Source organism: Phycomyces blakesleeanus (assembly GCF_001638985.1).
Source record: "Phycomyces blakesleeanus NRRL 1555(-) unplaced genomic scaffold PHYBLscaffold_25, whole genome shotgun sequence".
NCBI lineage: Eukaryota > Fungi > Mucoromycota > Mucoromycetes > Mucorales > Phycomycetaceae > Phycomyces > Phycomyces blakesleeanus.
The window spans coordinates 210,175-237,320 of NW_017265158.1; the positions used below are offsets into that span (position 1 = coordinate 210,175).

General features: G+C 34.2%; 8 protein-coding genes and 3 non-coding genes across 11 annotated transcripts; 5 read left to right on the plus strand and 6 right to left on the minus strand.

Annotated features, from left to right (window-relative positions):
• The first annotated feature begins 488 nt into the window (after nucleotides 1-488).
• On the plus strand, nucleotides 489-560 carry PHYBLDRAFT_t220. Its single transcript has one exon. It is a non-coding gene; the product is annotated as a tRNA-Glu (tRNA).
• A 433-nt stretch (nucleotides 561-993) lies between these two features.
• Nucleotides 994-1,065, minus strand: PHYBLDRAFT_t229. The gene has a single exon. It is a non-coding gene; the product is annotated as a tRNA-Gln (tRNA).
• A 3,140-nt stretch (nucleotides 1,066-4,205) lies between these two features.
• Nucleotides 4,206-6,265, plus strand: PHYBLDRAFT_173298 (hypothetical protein; the record flags this gene model as incomplete). Its single annotated transcript, XM_018436994.1, has 7 exons — nucleotides 4,206-4,254; nucleotides 4,387-4,672; nucleotides 4,812-4,938; nucleotides 4,961-5,075; nucleotides 5,135-5,289; nucleotides 5,393-5,542; nucleotides 6,236-6,265. The coding sequence occupies 7 exons, from the start codon at nucleotides 4,206-4,208 to the stop codon at nucleotides 6,263-6,265; spliced, it is 912 nt and encodes a 303-aa protein (XP_018286331.1).
• A 253-nt stretch (nucleotides 6,266-6,518) lies between these two features.
• Nucleotides 6,519-7,442, minus strand: PHYBLDRAFT_150477 (hypothetical protein; the record flags this gene model as incomplete). Its single annotated transcript, XM_018432482.1, has 3 exons — nucleotides 6,519-6,970; nucleotides 7,116-7,239; nucleotides 7,326-7,442. 3 exons carry the CDS (start codon nucleotides 7,440-7,442, stop codon nucleotides 6,519-6,521), a joined length of 693 nt encoding a protein of 230 aa, XP_018286332.1.
• Nucleotides 7,443-7,850: 408 nt separating this feature from the next.
• PHYBLDRAFT_102318 (hypothetical protein) lies at nucleotides 7,851-8,378 on the minus strand (the record flags this gene model as incomplete). Its single annotated transcript, XM_018427708.1, has 1 exon — nucleotides 7,851-8,378. A coding segment is annotated over one exon (528 nt), but the record flags the coding sequence as incomplete, so codon positions are not given.
• A 3,482-nt stretch (nucleotides 8,379-11,860) lies between these two features.
• On the plus strand, nucleotides 11,861-12,976 carry PHYBLDRAFT_68843 (hypothetical protein; the record flags this gene model as incomplete). Its single annotated transcript, XM_018442016.1, is given in 4 exon segments — nucleotides 11,861-12,207; nucleotides 12,248-12,420; nucleotides 12,668-12,705; nucleotides 12,719-12,976. 4 exon segments carry the CDS (start codon nucleotides 11,861-11,863, stop codon nucleotides 12,974-12,976), a joined length of 816 nt encoding a protein of 271 aa, XP_018286334.1.
• Nucleotides 12,977-14,817: 1,841 nt separating this feature from the next.
• Nucleotides 14,818-15,357, plus strand: PHYBLDRAFT_102152 (hypothetical protein; the record flags this gene model as incomplete). The annotated part of the gene is made up of 1 exon (XM_018427674.1): nucleotides 14,818-15,357. A coding segment is annotated over one exon (540 nt), but the record flags the coding sequence as incomplete, so codon positions are not given.
• Nucleotides 15,358-16,857: 1,500 nt separating this feature from the next.
• Nucleotides 16,858-18,130, minus strand: PHYBLDRAFT_150482 (hypothetical protein; the record flags this gene model as incomplete). The annotated part of the gene is made up of 4 exons (XM_018432483.1): nucleotides 16,858-17,010; nucleotides 17,085-17,252; nucleotides 17,317-17,622; nucleotides 17,681-18,130. The coding sequence occupies 4 exons, from the start codon at nucleotides 18,128-18,130 to the stop codon at nucleotides 16,858-16,860; spliced, it is 1,077 nt and encodes a 358-aa protein (XP_018286336.1).
• Nucleotides 18,131-20,788: 2,658 nt separating this feature from the next.
• On the plus strand, nucleotides 20,789-20,870 carry PHYBLDRAFT_t221. Its single transcript has one exon. It is a non-coding gene; the product is annotated as a tRNA-Tyr (tRNA).
• A 775-nt stretch (nucleotides 20,871-21,645) lies between these two features.
• Nucleotides 21,646-22,305, minus strand: PHYBLDRAFT_127613 (hypothetical protein). Its single transcript, XM_018429177.1, has one exon. The coding sequence runs from the start codon at nucleotides 22,036-22,038 to the stop codon at nucleotides 21,826-21,828; it is 213 nt and encodes a 70-aa protein (XP_018286337.1). The 5' UTR covers nucleotides 22,039-22,305; the 3' UTR covers nucleotides 21,646-21,825.
• A 1,371-nt stretch (nucleotides 22,306-23,676) lies between these two features.
• On the minus strand, nucleotides 23,677-24,024 carry PHYBLDRAFT_150484 (hypothetical protein; the record flags this gene model as incomplete). The annotated part of the gene is made up of 1 exon (XM_018432484.1): nucleotides 23,677-24,024. The coding sequence occupies one exon, from the start codon at nucleotides 24,022-24,024 to the stop codon at nucleotides 23,677-23,679; it is 348 nt and encodes a 115-aa protein (XP_018286338.1).
• Between the last annotated feature and the right edge of the window lie 3,122 nt (nucleotides 24,025-27,146).

The following is a 27,146-nucleotide window of genomic DNA, read 5'->3' on the forward strand; positions in this document are numbered from 1 at the left end:
ATAGTGAGGTAGAATAGAAATAAAGTAATAATATAATAACGATGTAGTAAAGTAAAATAAAAAATATAATAATAGTATAATAATTGAATCTAATAAAATGTAATAAAAAATAGTATAAAATAAATGTTGGCAATAAAGAAGTATATAAAATTAGGAGAAAGAGGTATAATGTTTTTAGTGGGTGACAGGTGTTTCTGAGGTGACAATCTAGATATATATTTTAATTTTAAGGAATGAGATTATATTGGGGGGTTTGGATATAGGGGTATTGGAAGCAAGATTTCCCAAGAAACCTGAGGGGACCACTCTTGTCCCTCGAGACACGTCACTTGGTCGACTCACCGTCGACGTCAACGCCCACGAGTCCAGTACCGCCCATCACGGCTCACCGCCGGACCAAACCACTGAAGGAATCCACCATCCAGTATCCCTCACCAGAAATTAGTTAATGCCAAATTTATTTACCACACACGTGACAAAATAATATGTCCTCAATGGTCTAGTGGCTAGGATCCGACGCTCTCACCGTCGTGGCCGGGGTTCAATTCCCCGTTGGGGAAATTATTTTTGACTAGTGTAGTGCCCAAACTATTGTCATTCCTGATCTGGGATGGTCTTTCTTTTACTATAGCAAAGTGAAAAGGTCAAACCCACTGGGGATCGGAGAGTATATGTAAAATCAAAGAGAAGATAAAAGGTACTTTTTATTGATAGGAATTGAATTGTCTTATATAGTTTTCTAAACTAATACTGCGCATTATCCACAGTAAACTATTATACTCTATTTAATTACAAGAGAAGTCCTTTTACTGCGGTTGATGCTCAGAAGATGTTACTGTGGTTAATCTTTACAAGACATTACTGCGGTTCGTTATCTATGAGGTATCTTTGACATACAGAACTGCTGCGGTCAATTATCCCGATTTCTCGGATTCATCAAAATAATGTCCGACAGAATTCATTAAAATAATGTCTGACAAGATTAACAGCAAAAGGTCTCGCCGAGATTTGAACTCGGATAATGAGAATCAGAATCTCAGATGCTAACCATTACATCACGAAACCATTGTGGTTTTGACACAAAATGTTAAAATAATTATCGGCTTTTAACAAATTTCAGTTGTCTGGCAGTGCAGTGACGTTGCAGAATTCTTTGTAATTCTAAAAAATTATATTCTATTATTTTTGATTTTCTGACGGCGGCCGAGGCTGAATAGAAAGCAATTTTTTTATTTATAGAGCAAAACACCAATAAGTATAATGAAAAGGCATCATTCTATCAACAATAACTTCAGACAACTACACATCATATCTTATTTTCTCACTATATATAACTGAACGAATCAACTTGGAATTAATATTATTTTTATTATATATTCTTACAAGCATAATTATTTTCATGATTATGAATTAATAATTATTTTATTTTATTTGTACTTAATGATAGTAGAGAACAAATTACATTTAATAGATTGTCAATTATACAACTTTTATTATATATTTTTTTTTAATTTTGTTTATTTATTTATTCAAGTTAATTACAAAACTATAAATATTGTAATACTTGTATTTAATAAACATTGATTTTTTTATCTTATTTTCTGACAACCAGTTCTCTTAATCTTTAATGCTGTTGATATTTTACTTGTTTGATTATCCGAGTATATTGAGTCAAGTCTATTGAGATTGATTAATAGTACTGTTTTTCTCTTATTTTTCTTTTATTGATTTTATTATCTTTAATTCTACATTCTCTTTTGAGTTTGTCTTTTTTTCTCTTGTAGACAAAAGAGGTTATTTTACATCTATGAACCCATTCAAATCTCAAAAACCATGATAACACCACCTATCAACATTTACTACAAATACAAGCACCACATGCGTCAGTTTTGTCATGTGTATTGTTGTGAAGTTTTATAGAATAAAATCAATAGTAAAAAGATTGAGATGTATATAAGAATACTTTGAGACTGTATATAGGTTGTCTTTATTAAAGAATACAAAGTTGTCCTTTTTATATCAAAACACAATCTGCTTTGTCAGTCACATCTTAATTTCTTAAGTCTGAGTTTATTTAGATATTAGAGAGCTGGTACTGCTATGTTTATAATTTAATCTAATTGCAGTATTCTCATATTAACTCAGTGCTTACTGAGCTGTCATAATTACAGTACTTACTGTAATTAATTATTGGTCTTATTGATTTACCATAAGTAAAATAAATAAATTATTTATTTGTTCTTGTAATGATAGCTGTTTTACTATAATAATAGGAATATGTTCTTAGATGTAATAAATCCAACAACCAAGTGTCTGGATCACCACAATTGTAAGCATGTCCAGATCTAGTCAAATTCTGATGATAGACACCGGATGGTGGGTTTCTTTGGTGGTTTGATCTGGCTGTGAGCTGTGACGGGTGGTACTGGACTCATAGACGTTGACGTCGATGGTGAGTTGAATGAGTAACATGTCACAAGGGACAGGAGTAGTCCCCCAGGTTTTTTGAGAAATCTTGTTCCCAATACCCCTTATATACTGCAAAAAGAGGGCTAATTCAGTATACTAAATCTTGACCAAGTACTGTCTGAATGAATAAAATTCAGTATGAATTCGATTGGAGTTTATGATGCTAATTTTTTAAAATTTGTGAACTAAATAAATACAATTAATATACTGAATTTTAGGAATGCAAAAAGAAAAAGTGTGATATACTTTTATGTGATATATTTTGGTCGCGAAAATATAGACGCACTTTTGTCAGACCACAGATTTTTCATTCTATATTAGTTTTAGAATTTTTTTAAATACAGCGCATAACATTCAACATCTTTTTATTACTATATATGAGTTGTTAAAGAAGAGATTTGGTTAAGATTTAGTCAAGATTTAGAGGTTTATGGGTCATTTTAAAGGTTTTTATTGGTTTAAAAATTTTTTCTTATTGTTTCTAGCTATTTCTATTCGTCTACATCACTAATCGTCTCCTGTTGCAATTGGGTAGAAACATCACACTCATGATGCCATCATTTATTTTAGTGGATATTGTATTATTTCTTTTATATATCTATTGGTCCACCCCTGGTGCAATCAACCCCTACTGTATTCTGTTGCTTGCTGCGGCACACTTTCTTGGCCTGTTTGTTTACTTTTATAAAAAATAATTATAGAGTGAATTAGAAAAAATGTTCTAGGTATATTTATTTGAGAGCAACAGATTATTTAAAAAATATGAATGTATTTACAATAAAGTTAAACACGAGAACAGATGGATGTCTTTAACATAAAGATAGGTATATCAATGTTTTAGTTAAATGTCTCAATTATAATAATATTGTCTATAAAAAATAATAACTTTTTTTAATACAATGCAAAGTAAATAAGACTTTGATTTGCTTACCAGACAGTTCATAAAACAGAAGAGGTGGCAAGCAGAAAATACAATGACATTGTCTATAAAATATAATCTTTTATTAGAATAAAATAAAGAGTATCAGACTATTTTTTGCTTACCAATTATTCAATACAGTAGAAGAGGCGGCATGCGGAAAATAAAGATATTATGTATAAAATATTTTCTTTTCATTAGAATTACATACAAAGAAATAGAATGATTATTTACTTACTTGTCTGTCTGTAGAGAATAAGAGTTGGTATATAATTAAAACAGAGGACCAAGATAAAGACCAGTGACTATAAAGTGTATGGTATACATAAGAAAAATAATAAATACAAGTTGTATCTTGAAGGTATACATTAATATTTATAAAACATACCATTTTGTAAACCCTCCAAAGGTATATGTCTTTGTTAACGGGCCAGAAAAATCTAAACAGAATAATTAATACATAAATCGTGAATAAATATTCAAGTATATTTTTATCACCTTTTTATCATTATTTTTGAGGCAGTTAAGAAGGACTTGGTGTTTTAAAGCATAGCGTATCATGCTAGAATAAAAAAAACAAGATGATTAGGTCTTGAAACTTTGATGTGAGTTGATGCTTACCATGTTAGACATTAAGAAAGAAGTAAAGAAGAAGAAGAAAAAAATTAAAAAAAAATGGGGAAATTCAAAATTATAATTTTATGACTGTTGACCCTGAGAAACTGATAGAATCAATTGAGCAAATTGAAAGTCATTCAACCCATCCCAATTGAGACAAGACATTACGTACTAAACCATAATCTCTCACATCTTTGTAATGGATGTAAGCTATTACAAATGCCTTTCCAAGTCGGCTTATAAAAAAAGTATAATATAGAGATCAAAATGCTATAAAGAGCATCATCAGAAAAATAATCTTTTGGTGCCTTACTTTCCACCTTTACATATGTTTTGATTTATTTTATTATTTTAAAGAAACCCGACTCTAATTATTAAAGTATTCACAGTTTCCATTTCTTTCATTAGCCTTAAATATCTCAATTCATGTCTTCTAATATGCAGCAAACCAAAAAAAACGAAAAAGACGACTACAAAAAAGTCTGTTCAACAAACCACTGGGACAGCAGCAAGCACAAGACAATGGGAAATTCTTCCCAGCTTGACAGTTAGCGCAGAGCTAGATGGTACTGTCCTGTCCACTTTGTCTACCATGAGCACCCAACTGAATGAATCTTATTCACTTGTGGAGAAGGTCTACTACAACATGGGAGCAACCAATGGCCAGTATAATAATTCGAACCATAGTTCTATCAGCTGGCTCTTATTACAGGAGAATATATAAAGTACCGCCTTCCAAGAGTTTCAGTAGGATATATACTAGTAATAGAATATTGCAAAGTTACTTACATTATATTTTATAGAGATTGATCCATTCTCAAACACGAGCAGTTCTGGCAACAATGCCATTGACAGTCAATGAGAGTGCCTTCTTGACATCCAACCATCCCATTGCTGATGTAGTGCAGAGCTACACACATCAGCAAGCTGAAGTAAAGTCTGTTTCGTCTGCAGTTGTGGAAGAGAAAACCCGAAGACATATTTTGTATATGCTTCAAAGAGCAAAAGCTTGCCAAAAAAGATAGCTTGACAAAATCGGATTTCTTGACGCCGGTCCAGAAAGAGAAATGTAAGTATAGTCAACAGTTTTTGTGTAAACTATTTTAACTTTTTTTCAGATTCTTGCAGACTACAAGGCAATTCACTTAGCTGACAAGACAAACCTTGAGTCTAAGTTTAGTGAGACTGTCGTTGACCTTCTGGACTATGACATGTTGTCTTATATTGAGTCAGATGAGGAGAAAAATAAAACTAGATATACTTCTAGAAATAGACATCCCTTGGTAAGGCCCTCATGATAAAAGTTATTTTTTTTAGTACTTCTAACTCAAAAGTATTTATATTATAATGCACGTGAATGAATACTTTACTGTTTTGAAGAAATAGAGACTTGCTAACAAGGGACCAGACGTTATTGACAATTCTGTCTATCCAATTATTTTGAGAAACACCAAGTTATCAAACGAGAAAAAGGCGTGTGTTGCTGCTGTTATATTTTTAGAAAAGAAGAAAAACAAAGTGCAGACAAGAAGTATGGTGAGACTTTGTTTATTGATGAAAAGAGAGATGATCTTCTATTGCTATTTGCTATGTGAGTTTATATAGACATTGCGTGTGTATTTAGGATAATGATATGAGTATATCATGTGATGTCTGTTTTCTTATATCATAGATAATATATTGTTAAGTTATTACCCACGCTCTTGTTTGAGTGATTAGTGATGTTGACTAAGGTGTGTGACCTTGTTATCAGTATATTTTTTATTTAATGATAGTGTGAGAAATAATGTATAATTGATACTGGTCGCTTATTCAATATATCTTTGTCTTATTGTCTGTGCGCTCTATTTGAATCTACAATTATGTTGGATACAACAGCTGCTTGAATTCACACATACCAACAATAAATCGTTATTTTGTTTACAAAGCACATATAGTACTTTAATGATTTTTATTGATTGTGTTGAATGATGTGGGGTGAAGTGGTAAAATATAATCAGGCAGTATTGTCAAGATGAGAAACAATTAATATATAAATAAAAGGAAAAAGAAAAAAACAAAATCAAAAAACAAAAATCAAAATAATAAATTATTATTTTATTTTAAAGTGAATTAATAAAAAAAATATATATACAAAGCAATTATTTAATTATATAACCCTGATTGTTTTATTCTCGTTTTTTTTATTAGAAATTATAATACTAATATTAGCAAAAATATATAATAAAGGCCAAGAAAATGGTAAATGTCAGATATTAAATATACAAGTATTTTGTCTTTTATATTATTGATAAAAGCAAGAGAAATAAATAATAGTTTTTACTATTCTTTAATAGTTAAAAAAACTGGTAATATAATTTACTATTGCTCTTTTAAATACTTAATAAAGAAGTAATGGTAAAACTTAATAAAAATAAAGAGATAAATAAAATAAACCTTTTTACAGTCAAAAAAACTTGTATTATAATTATTTATATTTATATTATATAGCACTGTATTTATTTATTTATTTTTATGTGACTACTTTTCTAGGCAGTGGAATGACAAGGCGTTTTTGTGTTCCACTTTGCATTTTATGCATAGTCAATGCAAAGCATGAATGCAGACGATGCACTAGAATAATGCATGAAGAACTCTCTTCCATGTATACCTTTTCCCACAACTCTAGGCCTTGTTCAACTAACGGCTGGTGATGACTGGACTGGTAGGTGGGAAACCATTTGATGAATGCGAACATTGACACTCTTTTGACTCCACCAATCATGATGGGATGAGTAAATAAGTACTCTATTTGACTAGGGAATTCAGATACATCGTCATTTGTTCTCCCAAGAAACAAAACCCTCACAAAAGACCTGCGCTTCTTCTTTTCACCACTGCAGTACTCTTGCCCCAGCAATGAAATCTTTTTCACCTTTTGAATCCGATTGTTTACAAACACATCCTCACCAATTGGGATTCTCCCTACCACACAGAAGGAAACACTTGTACTCTGGTAAGCCTTGACATAGAATTCAAATAACCACTGATAGTAATTATCCTTTATCATAGTCAAAGGCTGCAGCTTGATTGGCAAAGTGGTTGGGGGCAAGGCCTCACTTCCGGTGACATTGTATCATGGATTTGTGGCAGCTTGCAGAAATATTGGGAGGTTGCATGCCAGTACAGGTGGATGACCATTCTTCAGGCAAGAGAGGGGCGAGAGAGCAGATACCAACATAACTTGGACAACACTCACAAGAAATTATATCATTGGCGGCAAAAGGTTGGTGAAATATGCATGTAGGAAAGTGCTGATAAATGCCTTTTCCAGGAATACTCTCATGAATGTAACCTCAAGACCATTTTGGCGGTTCGTCTTTATGTTCTTCAACTTGCTGTTGTATCTCTCAAAGCTATACAACCAGAATGCATACACTGGACCAAAGTCAAGCATTGACTCATGCAAGTGTATATGCAAATGCATATTTGGCGTGATACTACTCTTTCCATAAAGAATCTCACATTATTTTCCAAATTCTCTAAAGAGCTGGTGTGCACTGTCAATTTCTGAATATGTGACTGATGGACCGGTCAACTTTTGGCATGCCTGAACGAAGAGAGTCCAGTTTTTGAAGTCTTTTTCAGGCAAAGCGTCTTTGAGTATTACCAGCAAATATATGAGACACCACAATCACCACTCGTCTGCCTTCATATATGGGAAGCCCAATTCGATTTTTGCAGACAAAATGATATACCCAGGAGGAACAATAATACCATCAGCAAGGCGTTGCATGCGGACGAGAACAGCAGCAGGGAGATAGCCAAGGTCTTTCCAAACACTGATCATACACTTTGCTGTCTCAAGAAACAAATTGTGCATGAGATCAACAATTGTGCACCGAACGGGATCAAAGTAATACAAACAATGCAAATCGGAAAACTGCGTGCCATTTTGCTTCTCTAAATCTGCTCTTTCTGCATTTGATTCTGCACAAGCCCACATATCGGCGTATATGGCGTTCATCTCCTTTGTTCTTGGCACCCAGCTTTCATTGTCAAACCCAGAGTAATCGATCTTACTTGATCCGGCAATCACAGAGAAGTGATGCTCGCATTTATGACAGGCATTAGTGCTTGCATGCCCTGTAAATCCAGCAGTTTTTCTTGCAGCAGTTATGTTGCAAGCAACATACATAAGAGTGGCGCGGACAATAGTACCATTGGGGAATGCAGCAGTCTTTACAGTTATACTGCCGTACAACTCTACCAGCTCGTCTACCAGAGGTTCCAGAAAGTTGTTCATCTGATCGATCTTTGCTTCCTTTGGACCAGGCATGACACCAACAAGAATAATGTTCTCTAACTTCATTCTTTCTTCCCTGGGCAGGTTGTTCATTGACAGATACAAGGCCCTACTTGCATATGTACAGTCTTTAAATGGTTGAAACCAATCTACATTCAATGTCAGCATCAAGGAATAGTCATGATTAACAAAAGACTTGTTGTCTTTGTCAAGGAGCTCACTCCACATTGCACTATCATATATGTCTGACAAGGTACTGTTAATTGTCTCCCTTGATCTCCATTGAACGATTTGATGCTCAAACCCAGATTTGGCAAAATGCTGTGCAATGGAATTCTTGAGGGAGTTATATGGAAAAACCATGAGAGGGATGGGGTAATCAACTTCTGAGTCAAAGAAAAGAGGATATCCGCAGTATGCTGGTGGTGTAGTTGTGTATTTTTCGAATGTGCAATTTGGTTGGTGATGACCTGGTAAGTAAATTGCAAAACACTTATTGCAGACGGTGTATTTGACAATGCTTTTTGTCATGAAATTGAATCCGTTCATAGTCTTTAATGCATCAACGGTGAGCGGGAGATCAGTATCCTTCTCAAAGACAACAAGAAGATGGCAGAAGAATTTCAGCATAGCAGTTCCACCTGCTTGGACCAAGTAAAACACCTGAAAGATAACACCAAATAGAGCCATGAATTGGCTTGTTTGAGACATTTCATGAATTTTCAAAGAAGCAACTACAAAGGCAAGTATTTCTGTTAATTATTTGTAACACAATATATGTATATTTCTTTTTTAAATGTATGCATACCGGAAGCAACCATGTCTTCAAAATTTTCAACACCGGCAACCTCGACTTTACTCTCATCTTCTGACTCATCACTTGAATCAGGATCGTCATTGTCAGAAGCCAATGATATTGCCTTGACATCAGACTCTTCAAATTGAAAAATCTCATCTTCTCTCAAAAAAGGTACACTCTGTACAGTAGTTTCAGCTGATACAATAGAATAATTGTTTTTATCTATAGTAAAAACAGACTATTAGCTATCTAAATTATGATTTATTAAAAATACATTTTATACTCACAGTCAATCGATGTATCAGATACATCTTCCATCTCAACATCTGTCTCTTCTTTGACAACTTCTGTATTAACTGATAATTAACAAAAAAAATATCAGATTTCAATTTATTCAGTAATGCGCATACTACTCAAATGTCATTTACCTCGATTTTTTGGGCCAATATCTAATAACTTATCAGCATCATTATGATGCTTAAAGGTCTGTGCATTTTGCAAAGTTCTGCCAATTGCATTTTTGGTACATGATGAACATGTACACATAACAGTGTAGGTTTTAGTTGTAGAATTCATAACAGTAAGAATAATATTAATAATAATAAAATAATAAAGAAGTGTATACTATATTTTATATTTATCTTTTATATGTCTCTTATTTTTGTCATTAATAATGAGTTGATATATCTTGTTCACTATGTCATTGACTACATTGAGCTTACCGTCCCTATTAGTAAGAATTACAAATGGATTTTGATACAGCAATCTTTTCTTAAAAAAAGTGTGCCTGATTATTAATGGGGCTTCAATTTAATAATCACTGATATAATGGCGTAGTTTTTCTCTTTCGCGTTTTTTTAACATGACATCAATTCTCGCTCATTTTGGCAAGTGGTCTTTTTTAGATTTTCTTTTTCTTGTATTTTTTATGACATCAATTCTTGCTCTTTTTTCAATTTTTTTTGATATACTTTCTTATTAAAAATAAGTCATATATCATACATTATTATATTCTAATAAAAATCGGTATTTTTTGTGATGCAATAAAAATATTATTGAGTATAAATTAGGTGCATCTGTAACAACAAGTTTTTCCTTCCAGAAAAATAATTAAATACTACATTTAACATTTAATATTTTATTTTTATTTTTTATTTTTCTGCCAAGTCAATCGAAACATATATTTTTTAAGACAGTTGTGCGATTTATTGCCTAATTAATAAATATTTGTGTTTGTATCTGTGTTTATTTAATATAATCAGAAAAAATTGCGAATTCACATCTCAAGAAAAAAATATATTGAAAAACGATGATGTTTGAAATATTTTTTCCAAATTTTGCCAAAATTCAAAAAATAAAATTCAACCAAATCCACCCTCCTTTTGCAGTGATACCCAAACCCCTAATTTCATTCCATTCCTTAAATAATTAGAATACCCATCTACATCGTCACCTCAGAAACACTTGTCACCCACTAAAAAAATTATATCTCTTTCCCCTAATTTTATACATTTATTTACACTATTTTTTATTACATTTTTATTAGACTTCATTATTATACTATTATTATATTTTTTATTTTACTACATCGTTATTATATTATTATCTTACTTCTATTTTACCTCACTATATTTTTACTTTATCTTTATTCAATTACTTTATTTTTACTATACTTTTATTTTACCCTCTCTATATTTTTCTATTATATTTCTACTATCAACACTAGTTACATGTAGTAAAAATTTTCACTTGACTTTCTTTTCTTTTCCTCAAAAAATTATTTTAACCAAACATTTTTGTTTATAAAAGGAACAACCTTTTCAATCAATAAAATCATCATTCTATCCTTGATCTTATTTATTTTTGCCCATAATTATCATTATTCTTCATTCATACACAGTGTCCTTGTTTTTTGGAGTGTTGTCTGTCAATTTTGATATATTTAGTTTCTCTGTTTTCTCTTTTCTGTCTTTATCAAGCTTTGTTGTTGTCACAATTTTCATTTTTATCTTCTCCCTATTTTTTCTACCTGTCTGTCACCAATTCTTACCTGTCAAATTACCCATTCTTTTCCATTCTTATTGTATTCTTCTTCTTGTATTTCATAATTCACATTACATTTATTTGCCAAGTGATATTGTTACAATTCGCAACAAATAAACATATCACGCATCAGTTTTAATATCAGTTGTTGTAAAGATAGTCCATGCATAACAAAATTTTGGTTATCCAGCAGTGCGGTGATGTTGCAGAATTCTTGCAATTTTAAAAAAATTATATTCTATTTTTTTATTTCCAAAGGCAACCAAGATTAGATAGAAAGCAATTTTTCTATTTGAAGAGCAAAACAGCAATAAGTGTTGTATCTAACATAATTATAGATTCAAATAGAGCACACAGACAATAAGATAAAAGCATATTAAAGAAGTAACCAGTATCTACTTCTCACATTATCATTAAATGAAGAACATACTGATAACAAGGTCACACAACTTAGTCAATATCACTAATTGCTCAAACAAGAGCGTGAGTAATAACTTAGCAATATATCATCTATGATATAAGAAAACAGACATCACATGATATACTTATGTCATTACCTCAAATACACATGCAATGTCTATATAAACTCACAGAGCAAATAGCAATAGAAAATCATCTCTCTTTTTATCAATAAACAAAGTCTCACTGTACTTCTTGTCTGTACTTTGTTTTTTCTTTTTTAAAAAATATAACATTTTTTATGGTGAACTATTATCACAATCAAAATATGTCTTCTGAAAACCAGTCTTCTGCCCCCAGTGTTCAGAGCAGCCTCAATACAAGTGAAATTGCAAGCAATGAACAGACCGACAAGTCCATGTTGGCTATTACCAGACTTAGAGATCTTTTGGCTGCAGCTTTCATTGCCCTAGCTGATGCCATTGAACAAAACCAGCCCGAGGACACCAAGAATCAAATAAGACTGACAATTGCGGTCACAGAAGACGATCTGGCTATTCTCATATCAGCACACACCCATTTGCTTCGTTCTGGTCCTGCCTGCACTGAACAAATTGCTCCCCAATCCCGTGTTGTACTTTGCGAGCTCCCAGTTCTTCAGTGGCAAGGAAATGAGTAGAACAACATCCAGAAGGTCTACTTGTCCATTGAAGAGTGTCTGGACAATTTCGAGGATGTCCTCTACTCATACAGTCTGGATCTTAATGTGGACTGGCACCGTCTACTTCCAATTGTTTTGTCAAGAGAACAGTGTTCCTGGTATGACAACTACCTTTGTAGTTCCCCCGAGCTTCTCTGGTCCTTTGTCTGCAATGCCTTTATCAAGATGTATGGAATTAACAACCTTGAGTATCAAGTACAGCTCACATATGAGCTGATGCTTATGAGAATGAGCCCTGCAGAAACTATCAGCAACTACACAAGCCATTACTAAAGGGTTTATTGGGAAGCTGACATGGCAGACAACATGCAGGCAGCCATTGCATACACTGCCACACTTCTGCCCAAGCTGGCAAGACAAGTCTTCTTGCTACAAGTCAACATACCCAGGGAAAAATGGGACACTATTGACAAGGCTGCTTCCCTGTCCCGGTCCATCTACAGCTAGATCTTTCTGATGAGTTTGCACAATAACTCTGTGCACAATAACTCTGTGCCCAAAGGCCACCATCTCAACGCAGAACAGACGACCCACATGTCTGCTACTATCTCTTTTGCCTGCCCCCTTGGTTCTCCCTGTGAAGTCACACAGAGCTGTGAGCGCTCTTCCAGCAAGAGATGCTTGCTCCATGGCAAGGGCAGCCATGACTCTGAAGACTGCCATATCCCAAGAATGCACTGGCAGCAAAAGGGAGCAATCAGATTGAAAAAGCCCCCTACATGAACAAGTATGTTGGTTCTGCTCCTTGCTGTTGGTGTGAAGAAGTTTGGTCCTACAAACATTCACTGGAAAAATAGGGTAATTTCATCTATGGCATAGGGTACTATTATTTGTGGAGTGGTAGCTTAAATTTCCATCACTTTTGTCTTTTTTATTTTCGATGGCAATGATAATGCTCGGTCTGTTTTATTGGATAAAAAAACGAGTTTACTCTTTTTTGTAAAAAATGTCTGCGAGATTTCTTTTTGGGACTTGTAGCCATGTCGCAGAGTCAATAGTTGTAGGGAACTTAAACCAAATGATATCTTTTGAGTGAGATAATAAAGCTTTTTATTGTTGTAATATTTATTTATAAGTATGATGAGGTTAATGGTTGTGATATTACTACAAATATTTTTGTTGTATATGCTCTACAGCTATTAAAATGTACATGACGACATGTTTTAACAAAAGTGTGTATTATTGTATTTTAGAATGAGGCAATCAATTACTGTTTAGAGAACTGCCCATTTTAACAACTGGAATAAACTATGTCATTTTGGAAGCTGATGTAATTTGGAAAGATATATATTAAATTGTGTTCCTGAACAATTTTCTATTTTTGTCAATTCTAAAGACTTAAAAAATAAAACATACGCACACAATATGTCAAACAACAACAACAATTCAGAATGCAAGTGCTCTAAATGCTCTTCCAATAGCATGGGATTTGTTTTGGTGTCTACCCAAACACTCAGAAGACATGCACAACAGGATATCGTGAGACAATATCAGCCAGGATCTTCTTATAAGTTCAAATTTAAGAAAATTATTATTGAGACAATTTTAATTAAATATTTATTTTCATATAATATAGCCTCAGTTATAGAAGTAATGTCGAATGACAATGACATGGAGATTGATTTTGAATACAATGTTGATGCCGAAGATCAAGTTGAAGGTATGCATAGTATTTTTATTAAAGTTTTATAATCATTTATAATATCTAATAATTTGATTCTTTTTTACCTAACAAAACAGCCGAAGACTTACTTCTTTTTGGCATTGATTCCTTGTTTGATTCTGAAAGCGAAGATGAGGGTGTCATTGAAGCAACCATTTTGGATATTTCTGACAATGAATCTGATAATGTTAGAGGTTAGTACAAAAAGCACATATAAATCAATAAAGTCAACAAGTATTGATTTTTTTTTCAAATAGAGCACTTTTCTTCATCCAATATGCCAGTCGATCCTACTCATGCTTTCATTGCTTCTTTTGCTGCCTTCTTTATATCCAAATATGTTGTCAATTCTGGTAGTGCTGTTCTGTTAAAGTTTCTTAACGAAGTATTGGCACACTTTGGACAGTCTTTCCGTCTTCCCCTCAGTATAAATGGTGTCAACTCTATAGCCGGTCTCAGCGATGTGACTCGAGGTGTCCAGCAGTTTGTTGCATGTGGCGATTGTAACAAAGTATACAAAGAGTCTGATGTTGTTTCAGAGTGCTGTAATTTCGAGAGACTCTCTGGTAGAGAATGTGGAAACGCTCTTTTCTTTGCAACATCAAGAGCCTTGACTATCCCCAAAAAGATCTACATGTATAACTCCATAATCAAAACATTGTCTATCCTTTTTTGCTGCCCTGGATTCGAAGACACCATCAACCATTGGAGAATCAGAGTGCAAGTTCCAGGCATGATGTTTGACATTTACGACAGTACGAAGTGGAACAGTCTGAAGGATAGCAATGGTTTACTGTTTGTGAATCATGAGCACTCCATAATGCTTACCATGAACATCGATTGGTTTCAACCTTTCGATGGGGTCACTTACTCCTGTGGTGCGATATACCTTTGCATCAACAACTTGCCAAGATCAGAACAGTACAAGAAGGAGAATGTTGTTCTCGTTGGTCTCATGCCAGGGCCCAAGGAAGCAAAAACAAGTGAGATCAATCACTACCTCCGTCCCCTTGTCGCGGAACTCAACCAGTTGTATGGCAGTGTGGTGATGCCTACCATACAGTGCCCATCTGGTGCTCTTGTCCGTGCTGCCCTTCTTCTTGTTGCCTGCAACATTCCTGCTGCCCGTAAGACTTGTGGGTTCACTTCTCATTCAAGCACATGTGCATGCAATAAGTGCAACCAACAGTTCCCTCGCCTTCCAAACTCCAATGCTGTGGACTACTCTGGGTTTGTGTTTTCTGAGTGGGTGCCTTGCACTGATGCCGAAAACTGCCGTGATGCCGAGTTGTGGAGAATGGCCAGCAGTGATGCACAGAGAAAGAGATTGGAAAGAGAAAATGGTGTCCAATGGTCAGAATTGCATGACCTGATTTACTTTAACCTCGTGGAGTGCACTGTCATCGATCTGATGCACAACCTGTACCTCGGAACAGCAAAGAGGATAATGGAGAAATGGAGATCTTCAGGTCTCATCACAGATGCACACTTGGCCGAAATGCAGTTGGATGCTGACAAGTTTGTACTGCCAGAGGACTACACGCCATTAGGGACAAAGATTGGGCATGGCTTCCCATTCATGAAGACCGATGAGTGGAAGCCTTGGTGCTTGGTGTACTCTCCTGTTCTCCTGCGTGGTCGTCTACCTGAAGCTCATCTTGGTAACTGGACAACGTTTGTCAATGCATGCCAGTACCTCTCAATGCCAAGCATATCCATGGCTCACCTTGATGAAGCCCATCAATCTTTGGAGGCTTTCTGCAGAGAGTGCGAGAAGTTGTATAAAGCCCCATTCCTTTTGCCAAACATGCATCTCCATCTTCATCTGCGAGAGACTGTACTGAACTTTGGCCCAGTTTATGGCTATAAGCTTTTTAGTTTCAAAAGATGCAATGGTATCTTGAAAAACTATGCGACAAATAGAAACGACAGGTTTGAGGGAACCTATATGAAGAAGTATCTTGAAGAAGCATACCAGGGAGATCTTATTCGCCAAACTTTGCCAATAATTTGACCTGAGCATTCGGCAATCATCCTTGAGCTCACTGCATCCATTGCCAATTCCATAGTCACTTCCACTTCCACTGCCACCTCAATCCAATTCGATATCAATGCTTTTCTTGATTCTCCTGAGATCAACTTTGATATCGTCAAGGGAAACAAGCCTTTGCCCACTTCCGCACTTTCTTTAGCTCTAAAGGGGGAGATTTCCATGGATGAATCCGAGTATGAGCATTTGTTGGAATACTATCACGAGACATACGATGATCAAACTCTTGTTCATTATTGTCTGGCTGGTCATTCTGATAATTTTGTTAACAATTGGATACAGAAGTTTGAATCAATCAATCTTCTTGGGCAAATCTACAAGAGCAAAACGAAGAATCAGTGTGGGTCGTTCATGCAAGCCTTGTTTGAGACAAGTGATGGTAGAAGTACCAAGCCATACGCGGGCCAAATTCAGTACCTCTTTGTCAATACTGCTGTAAACTCATTTGCTGGTCATGCGAGCCAGCATGTATTTGCATATGTACGATGGTACAAGGAAGTTTTACTCCAGCCCAGAGCAGGAGAAGGAGTTGAGATGAATGAGGTGGGGTTCGAAGATGACAGCATGAACAGCATTCTCCCAGTGCATAGAATCTGCTATCCAGTTGTAGTAGGTGAGCACCTTGGTCTAGAAGGCGAAGTTCAGATGTGTGTAGTTCCTTTGCCACAAAAAATATATATTTAGATTCAAATACAAAAATAAAACACGTATAAAAAAGAAAAATTAATTAATACAGACTAATATATATAGCTGCACATTTATTTTTTATTATTTCTATAAATTTTTGTTTGTACTTGGCATGCTATACATGCATCTGTATACATCATGCTAATCCGTAAACATAAACAAGTAGAAAAAAGACTCTAAAATAGTTGGCAAGAAAAAAATGATTTATTTTGAAAAGCACCAATCTGGTAAAGTGACTGCCAAATTCTCGGGAATGCTCACTTCTTTCTCATAAGGGATGCGCTTTTTCAAGCTTTCTGAATTTTTCTTCAAACGGATAACAGTAAGTTCATCAATAGTACTAATAAACGTCTGGAGCTGGTTTAAAGAATAAATAGTATTAATAAAGTATTATTATTTTCTTTAAAACATAAATAGATGTTTAACATTACCTCATCAGTTCTCCAGCTGGGACGATATGCCCGCACTTTGTTATCTCCATCCGACTCGCCATCAGACATCACGTCAATAGAAAGAATATTTCCGCAATCATATCGATTCATGCCCTCATGAATAGCCTCTGTGTATGTCTGGTACGTGATAATACGACGGTCAAGAAGCTACCAAAGAGTATTGTATTAAAACATTAAATCAATAGTAAATTAACTTTATTTTAAAACTTACGGTCTTCTTTCTGTTGCATCTTCTTCCAGCTTTATTTCTAACCATAATCTTCTCTGCTGAGGTCCGGAAGACTCGCACTTGATTTTGGTAGTGATTCTTTATTATATTCATAATGACACTCTTTGACACATTTGTGCAACATCTTTGAGGTCTCAGGTACTTGAAGAGAGCCAGTGCAAGTGTCTTGTTGTACTTGTCGCCATACGTGCCAGTCATTGACCATGCTGATCTATTATTATTCTCAGCAACTTTGAGCAGGTCTGTGCTAACAAAGTTTGGTTTCTTGATGTAACTATTGATAAGTTGCTATAAAAACAGTATTAGATATATTAATCAGTAATGTTATTATTATCAATTTACTTACAGAAATCAAGGGATGATGTTTCGCTCCAAGGTCAAGATCATCATCCATGGAAGAAGAAGAATCCGCTGGTACAGCAGAAGGCATCACGGAATTTTGGCTGGTCATTGCCTTTTTTATTTCAGCATTTTCAGTCATGAGCTGAAGGACCGAGTTCTTCAAAAATTTATTTGTCTTGTTGGACAAATCCAGGCCATTCTTCAAATGAGTTATTGCATCAGTCACTCCTTTTACATTTTCTTGCAAGGATTGCATCGACACATTGTTGGCGGCCAACAAGGTAAGGACGTGATCCATTGGGGTCACAGCGACTTGAACTTCAGGGGCTGTGTCAACTGCTACTTCTGGAGTTGGTGTATCAATTGGAGCAACAACACCTGCAATTGTGCTATTAAGAACAGTATTCATGCATAGGTTGGGTCGGCGGGGAGCAGTAGGAATACGCTTTGTCATTTTCTGTTAATAAAATAAATATTAATAATTTTCAACTAATATTGTACAATTCACTACACTTGTTATATCATATTTAAAATTCACATACTAGTAAAGAGGATAAGCGGTGCAGATTAACTCTCTACCTTTCATTTGATATTTAAGCACATCTCTCAACCGCTTGATCCACATTTAGACAACTTCTTTTCTAACTCAATGAGGCACAAAGTAGTATTTCAAGATGACGGTGGTCATCTTCTTTTGGAGTATTACTTTTTACAGCCCGCATTTTGTCAGGGTCAAACTGGATTTTAAGACAAGTCTTTTTTTTTCCTTTTTTTTTCTTTTAACAACATTTATTATTGATATTTTCTTTGTTTCTCTTTTGCTTATGTTTTTACAATTTCACTTATAATTTTTTCTTTCTTTTATAGCTCAATACCAAATATGTGTCTCTTTGTTTGGCTATACTCTGTCTGATATATCAAGGTAAGATATCATTCTCTTACAGATCTTTGTTACTTATCATATTGTTTGTCTAGCCATTGCTACTCATTTCCATTGAGTCTCATCATCTCTTAATCGAACATGATGATAAGTTTTTTTCTTAAAAAAAATTCAAATTATTCTTTTGTCTTCCTCATAAATATATATTTATTTCTATTATGATTTATTAGTTATGTCTGATATTATGCAGGAAGATGTATAATCAGTAATATTTGGTAAGTTAACTACAATATACTTAATAAATACGCCTTTACTACGCACAATATTAATAATTATTCATTTTTAGAATGTATCTCTATTCAAAGACTACTGGTATTGTCTTAATAATTCTGAAGAACATGTTTATATCAATTTTATGTCAAGTCTTCTCCGCCTTGTAAGTATTTATGAAGAAATTTCAATTTAAATCATTTACTAATTCTTCTTTTCTATTAATCATTTTTTAATAGCATTCCCGCTATTAAAGTATGTATTCCATGTCTACTCCCAGAAGGCTTTAAATTATATATAGCGAGCAAGAAGTATTAGCAATTATAATAGCTATAGTATCAAAACTGTCGCAAAATTAGTATTTTTATCTAGAAAAGATTTTCCTATCAAATAAAACAAAATTGAACAAAAAATGTATAACCCAATGTTTTTCCAAAAAATAAATAAATAAAAGTAAAATAAATAAACAAGCCAAAGAGGCTTGTTTATAAAAATCTACCTATGCTTTGTTTCTTTTTTCCATTGTAAAAAAACCTAGTTTCATTGCTTTTGTGTGTATAAAAAACCTAGTTTCATCACTTTGAGCATGTATAAAAAACTAACTATCATCATTTCTTTATATTGTAAAAAACCTACAATCATCTCTTTAATAGTTTTTAAAGCATTTCTGCAGCCAATAAAAAAACCCAGTAAAAATAATAATATGGGACGCTAGCTCTTTATAGACCTCAAAATATAACACATAAAGAGGTAGACTCGATAGGAGTAAAGTGTAACTACAATATTTATTCAGTTTCCATAGTTTGCAGACTGACAATCGTTCTACATTGGGTTTTTGTATACCCGTTGTTATGATGATATGCATCAGCACCATAGATGATATCGTACCATTGCTCAAAATGATATATCACAAAAATTGAGATGATATCGGCTCAATCATCTACATTTTTGGTACATTTGATCCAGATGAAATTACCCTATTTTTCCAGTGTGATGTGACACCATAACAGCAAGGGCAAAGGAGGGAACCAGGTGTACAGACACAGATAAATGTATAGCTTTTGGGGGTTCAACCCATGATTTTTCTATTGGGAGTACAAAGCTCTACTCACTATATCAAGCAAGTGATGCGTGTGGTACTTGTATTTGTGATAAATGTTGACAGGTGATGTTGTCACGGTTTTTGAGATTTAAATAGGTCTGTAGATATGAAATAATCTCTTTTTTCTATAAGAGAGAAAAAGATAAACTCAAATGAGAATGTAAAATTAAAGATAATAAAATCAATAAGAAAAAAATAAGAGAAAATCAGTACTATTAATCAATCGTGATAGACTTAACTCAATATACTTGGATAATCAAACAAGTAAAATATCAACAGTATTAAATATTAAGAAAACTTGTTGTCAGAAAATAAGACGAAGAAAAATCAATGTTTATTAAATACAAATATTGCAATATTTATAGTTTTGCAATTGATTCGTTGAATAATTAAATAAATAAAATTATAAAAAATATAATAAAAGTTGTATAATTGATAATCTATTAAATGTGATTTGTTCTTTATCATCATTAAATATAAATAAAATAATATAATTATTAAGTCATAATCATGAAGATAATTATGCTTGTAAAAATATATAATAATAATAAAAATAATATTAATTCTAAGTTGATTTGTTCAGTTAAATATAGTGAGAAAATAAGATATAATATGTGGTTGCCTGAAGTTATTGTTGACAGGATGATGCTTTTTCGTTGTACTTATTGGTGTTTTGCTCTACGAATAGAAAAATTGCTTTCTATTCAGCCTAGGCCGCTGTCGGAAAATCAAAAAAATAATAATAGAATATAGTTTTTCTAGAATTACAAAGAATTCTGCAACATTACCGCACTGCTGGACAACCGAAATTTTGTTACAATTGGAACATTATAACATTATTTTATGTCACAAGCAACTACCCGGCTTTAGCTCAGTTGGTAGAGCGGAGGACTGTAATGAATTGTAATCCTTAGGTCACTAGTTCGAATCTGGTAAGCCGGAGTAAATTCACATTTTGAATGTGTTGTGTCTGAATTCTTGTCAACTTGTCAAATCATGATCTTGTCGGACATTATTTTGATGAATCCGAGAAATCGGGATAATTGACCGCAGCAGTTCTGTATGTCAAAGATACCTCATAGATAACAAACCGCAGTAATGTCTTGTAAAGATTAACTACAGTAACATCTTCTGAGCATCAACCGCAGTAAAAGGACTTTTCTTGTAATTAAATAGAGTATAATAGTTTACTGCGGATAATGCGCAGTATTAGTTTAGAAAACTATATAAGACAATTCAATTCCTATCAATAAAAAGTGTCTTTTATCCTCTCTTCGATTTTACATATACTCTCCGATCCCCAGTGGGTTTGACCTTTTGACTTTGCTATAGTAAAAGGAAGACCATCCCAGATCAGGAATGGCACACTTGTAACTAAGTCGCAGAATCAATACCACTAGGGATCATTAAGTTTTTAAGAATAGTTTTTAGATAAGAATAAAGATGATTTTTATTAAATGTAATTCTTGACTATTTATACAAAACGGTTGTTGTTTTCTGGCTAAAAGAATAGCTATGATAATATGTCTTAGATGGTGGTTATCCAGTAATATCTCTATAAGTATATTCACTATCTTAAACACATAAAACATACAGTACCGAAAAGAAATGTTTCGCCTATTTTAACATCCGCCATGAATGGTAAAGAAGATATCACAACTTCAAATCCCTTTCTAAAGATGTACAATAGGTATTGAAATATAATACTTGGAACAATAAAAGTGAAAGACATATATATTAATAATGTAAAAAAAACAGATACAGTTTTAATAGCAGATTTGCTTAAATTTCTTTTTCTTAAGTAAGGCCAATCGATTTGGCATATTCAAGCAGCATCTTTTACAAGTTTTTGATGATATTTTGTTCCACTCTTCCAACAAAGCAGCCTTCAGCTCATTCAGAGAATTTGGTCTGGGGCGTCTTGCTCTGATTCTGTGATCAATGATTCTCCATATATTCTCAATGGGGCTAAGGTCAGGGCTGTTGGGTGGCCATTGCAAAACATCAATACCATGTTTTTTCTTGAACTTTCCTGCAACTTTTGATTTATGTGCCTTGGCATTATCTTCCTGGAACTTGTAGCTACCGCTGCTAGGTACAGGAAGAGCATGCAAGAATGGAAGAAAATGGTCTCAAAGAACTTTTACATATCTTGGACCATCCATGTTTTCATCTACGAAAACAAGTGGACTAAGTCCTCCTGACCAGATACACCCCCAGACCATAACCGATCCACCATTTCCTTGCACCTTTGGGACAAAGTGATCCGTATCAAACCTCTCACCAGTTTTGCGCCAGAGTTTTCTGCTTGAATTTTTCTTATACAGCACAAATGACGACTCATCACTCCAGATAGCTGTTTTTCACTGTTTATTCCAGTCTTTCACGGTTTTGTACCAAGCTCGGCGTTTGGCAATGTGTGCCTTGGTAAGAAAAGGCTTTGACACAGGTTTACAGCAAAAATAGTCCATGCTGTGCAAAGCTTTATGCATGGTAACCTTGCTGACATTCTTTCCCATGTCAGCACTAGCATCATCAACAAGATCATCCAACATTGACCACCTGTCTTTTTTGAGATTCGAGACAATACGTCTTTTGTCTCTAGGTGTGAGGATCTGTGGTCTTCCAGAAGACTTTCTGTTATTGGCAGTTCCTCTTTCTTTATATCTCTTTAAAAAATATCGAACTGTTGATTTGGGTACATTCAGCTTGGCTGAAATGCTGGCAACATTATTTCCATCAAGTTGAAGTCCAAGGATCTTTCCTTTCGTCAAATCTGAAAGCACATTATAGGGCCCATGAGAGTTATTCTTTTGTGTGTTTGGCATTATGGTAGATTTGTTAATTAGTTTTTTAAGACGTTGATAAATATAAAATATAGGTTATAAAGCAAAGGTGCAAATAGTGCGCCAGGGTGCGAAACATTTTTTTCTCAGACTGTATATGAAAGACCAATTAGCAAAGTCAAGATCTTTTATCCTAAAAAGTCAACCATTACTGGTTGCTTATAAATCCCAATTTTGGTTACTAATGTCAACTCTGACAGTTATTCCATGAACTTGTCTGTTATAGTAAAAGGTCAAACCCACTGGGAGTCAAGGAGTATATGTAAAATCAAAAAGAGAATAAAAGATATTTTTTACTAATATGAATTGAATTTTCTTATATAGTTTTCTAAACTAATACTGTGCATTATCCACAGTATCTATTATATTATATTTAAATAAAAGGAGAGTCATTATACTGTAACGGTATAAAAACTAAACTGATCCTAATATGAACAGCCAATGAAAAAATTCTCTGACCTATAGGCCCAGGCAGTTGGAAAATTACTTAAAATAGCAGTTTTTTCTTTTTAGAAGAAAAATATGTCAATACTGAAATCTCATACTGAGAAAAAAATCGGGTTTTTTACCCATGAAAGTCTTCTTAAAATGCGAATCTTGAGTGTCATATCAGACGCCAGAGGTAAAGTATGTTTACCTTATACTACTACATGGTTTATATGATACTTTATTCATCAACTCTATTTACTTTATATTGTCTTTCTTACTTCAACATCTTTTAAAATGACTTATACGAAATGCATAATTGTGTAAATATATACATTTAATTTTTTATTAAAATGTATTGTAGCTGATAAAGAATAAGATGAATAGATAATATGATAAAGAATAGTAACAGATAAGAATAATGAGTAACAGATATATGGTAGTGTATATATCATGGCTTTTAAAAAAGAGTATTTTTAATTGCTAGGCTTGTAGCTAACCCATCTAGCCTTTTTCTTGGCTTTGAGCTTCAACAAAACAATGGGGTGTCTATTTGAATTGAGTGAAGGTGGGGTGACACTTATAGCAATTGGTTGCTGAGTAGGTGGAGGAGTAAAAGGAGCAGAGGTAGAGAAAGGAAAAGGCGACGTTGAATGAGTAGTAGAAAGAACAGGAAAGATAGGCAGTTGAGACAAGCTGGCGTTAGTATTTACACTTTGAGAAGCATTGTTGGTAGCCATGAGTAATTGCATTTGTGAATTTAAACACTGTTGCTGGATCATGAGGATTTTTATGTCCTTAGCCAGTTGCTGTGTTGTGTTCATCAGAAGCCAATTCTGCTGGTTACTTTGTTCAATGAAGTTGTTGAAAGAGTTTTCATTTTTCTCAAATCAGCTGTCTTGTTGTTGCTGCAATTGTATGATCCGATGATTCACTTCTGTCACTCTGTTGGCTACCTCTTTGTTCGTATTGACAATGTTGGGAACAAGGCTTTCATACTCTTCTAGTCTACCAATGGAAGGACTGGTAATGGCAGCTACAATATCCTCTTGGAATATTCTGAAGCTGTTACTTGAGAACGGAAGGTTTCTTGTGTTGATGTACTTATTTTCTTTGTTCAAATACAAGTAAACAGCTGCATCTTGTAAGATTATTCTTCTGCATTGTATCAAGAGTTGTAAAAATCCGCGCTTTGCTGTATTGATACTGCTTTGAGTTGCTCTTTGCTTTGCTTTTCTCTTTTTTTCTTTCAACTGCAATCTTCCATCTTCCTCCACGAATTCTACGGAATCTGCTTCTTCATCTATCTCCAAATTTATGATGTTTTCATTCTCATCCTCGTTCTCATCGACTTCATTCATCTCCTTCTCACAGACAGCTACCCACTCTGTATTACCGACACTGAAATAGTCTTCAATCCAAAGAAATACCATCTTTTGTAATTCCATTGGTGGTGACATGCCATTTCTTGCTAGTGAGAAAGGCTTTTCCCAAAAGCCAGCCATACCTCTGGCAAAAGGAGATAGGAGTTTACCCAAGTAACGGGTCTCCAAACGACCAAGTCGATCCTTCCATCCTCCTCCTCACTTGATCAGATCAAAAGGTATCCCTAAGCCCTCAGCTTCCATTGACCCAGCATGACGGCCACCATGCGTTACTCGTGTGGTATATATCTCTTCATCTGCAAGTGCCTTTTTTGCAGTTTTCCATTGAGAAGCACCAGTTAAACTCTTCTCAGGGCTGGTATGTCCATGCAATACCTTCCAGTTCTGCCATCTGTCTTCGTTCAAGAAGTCACCACTGATCTATAATTTTTATCAAGAAAGTTAGAAATTATTTTAAAAAAGTCCTTTTTTTTAGCTGGCCAACCTACTTGAAGCAAACTGAACATAAAAAAGGCAAATGCACCAAAAGGACATCTGAATACGTTTTCATGGCACATGGCACATGCAAATTTGACTTCTCCTTCCTTCAGAGTCTTGCCCTTGTCTAGACTAAAAACTAAAGCAAGAGCCTGTTGCATTCCTTTGTGCTGTTTCTTTGGAATGATCATGCAAAAGTAATCTGCAAAGTTTAAATTTCTCAAATCCTGATCCCTAAGTAGCATATGGTGGTGGGAAGAGATAGAAAACATCTTGCGCAAGCCTGATTTGCTGTCAGAAGTCAAAAGGCTCTTCAGGATTCTTATAAGTTCGCCAGACTTATAAGAGTCCTGAATCATACAATGGGCTGCTCTATCTACGTTTGTTTGTACTTGGTCATAAACAAGGTTGTGTTCATACTTCTTGATCAATTTGATCACTTCTTTAGTCTTCTTGGGAGACAGCCATCCAACTTCTCGGCGCTTGGACTGGAATTTGTGCAAGAACATCAAGACTTTCTTGTATTGATTGACAGATTCAATATCTAAAGGAACTTCAATAACTTTCTTACTACCGTTCTTGTTAGAAGGAGCATTCTCAGCAACTATAAAAATGGGTTGATGATTAAGTATAATTGACGGATTTTTTTTATGTATTTCATGCAATTTTATATTACTTTGGAGCAAAGTCAATTGTCTTTCTTCGTTATCTTCTGTTCTTAAGCCAATTTGTGTTCTAACATCAGTCTCTACTGAAACACTTTTCATATACGTTTGCTTGAAAACAAATTCTTTGAAGAAAGCAATAACAAATTCAGTGGGCCCAACAGTGTATAGATACTGACAATCAACAGGATATCTGTGTTGGTTTTTTTTGCAAAAGTCCTTCAATTTAAGCAACATTAAAAAATGAATACAATCAATACAATATAGATTATTATTCTATTGAGTTGAGATATACCTTCCAATGTTCTAAGGGCATTCTGTAAATTGCGGCAGTGCTGGCACGTACTTTCATTGACAAAGCCTTAAGTGCAAGCTCAAACTCAGACACATTGATTGACGAGCTACTTTGAAGAGCAACAAAGGCATTTGAGCCAACAGAAGTAGACAAATTGGCTGAACTGGACGATTCAGCTGTTGAATTTTCAACCAGCATAATCCTTTTCGATGGTCGACCCCTACGAGCTTTCTTAGGCACCTCTTCAGAAATTGCAGCAATACTAGTAGGCTATAAAGATATATTGTTAATATTGGTGTGCATTTTTTTGCATATAATCTATTGTCTGTTTTGTTTATACTTGAACTCCGCTAGAAATCTCAGCTTCTTGTTGCTCAATTAAATGCTCTAGTTCTTCCAAATCACACTTGTTAACAAAGCGTCTCTTAAAAGTAGTGATATTAGTAGGCAAGGGCAATATAATAAATAAGTTTTTGAAAGAAAAAGAAAAATTTAATTTTAAAAGTTAATCAAACTGTGAGCAAACCAGTAATTTCAACTCGTGAGTTGATAATACTAGAAAGTTCCAGCAGAATCAATAGTATTCTCAACTCGACTTTCAGTTTAATCAACTTGCTACTACCATATTTAGAAATTTCGGAGTAAAATAAAGACATTTCATTGGAGGATCCCATTTTTTATTTCCAAAAAAAATAAAATGAGTTACGATACTGTGGTTAATAATCAGGAAGATGTTACTGCACATAAAGAGGTACTGCAGTTAACCATCTTCAAATTTTACGGATTCATCAAAATAATATCTGACAAGATCGAAAATGATACAGTCAGACAAAAGTATTGTGCCCGAATTCTTGTCAGCCAATCAGGATGACGATTACACAGAATTCTCCTTTGAGAACAATGACCAAAGTGATTTCCTTTTGCTCACAAAAGAATTAGAAAGCACATAGTTTAACAAAAGTAGAATAGAAAAGATATAAAAGAGGGTGTTATTTCATTCAATAAAAGTTATCTATCTTTCTATCCTTTTTTTATTCTTTTATCTTTGTTTACGATTCCCAGTGGGTTTGACCAATTTTGGCTGTGTTATAGCATTGGAAGTGTTGGACATTATTTTGATGAAT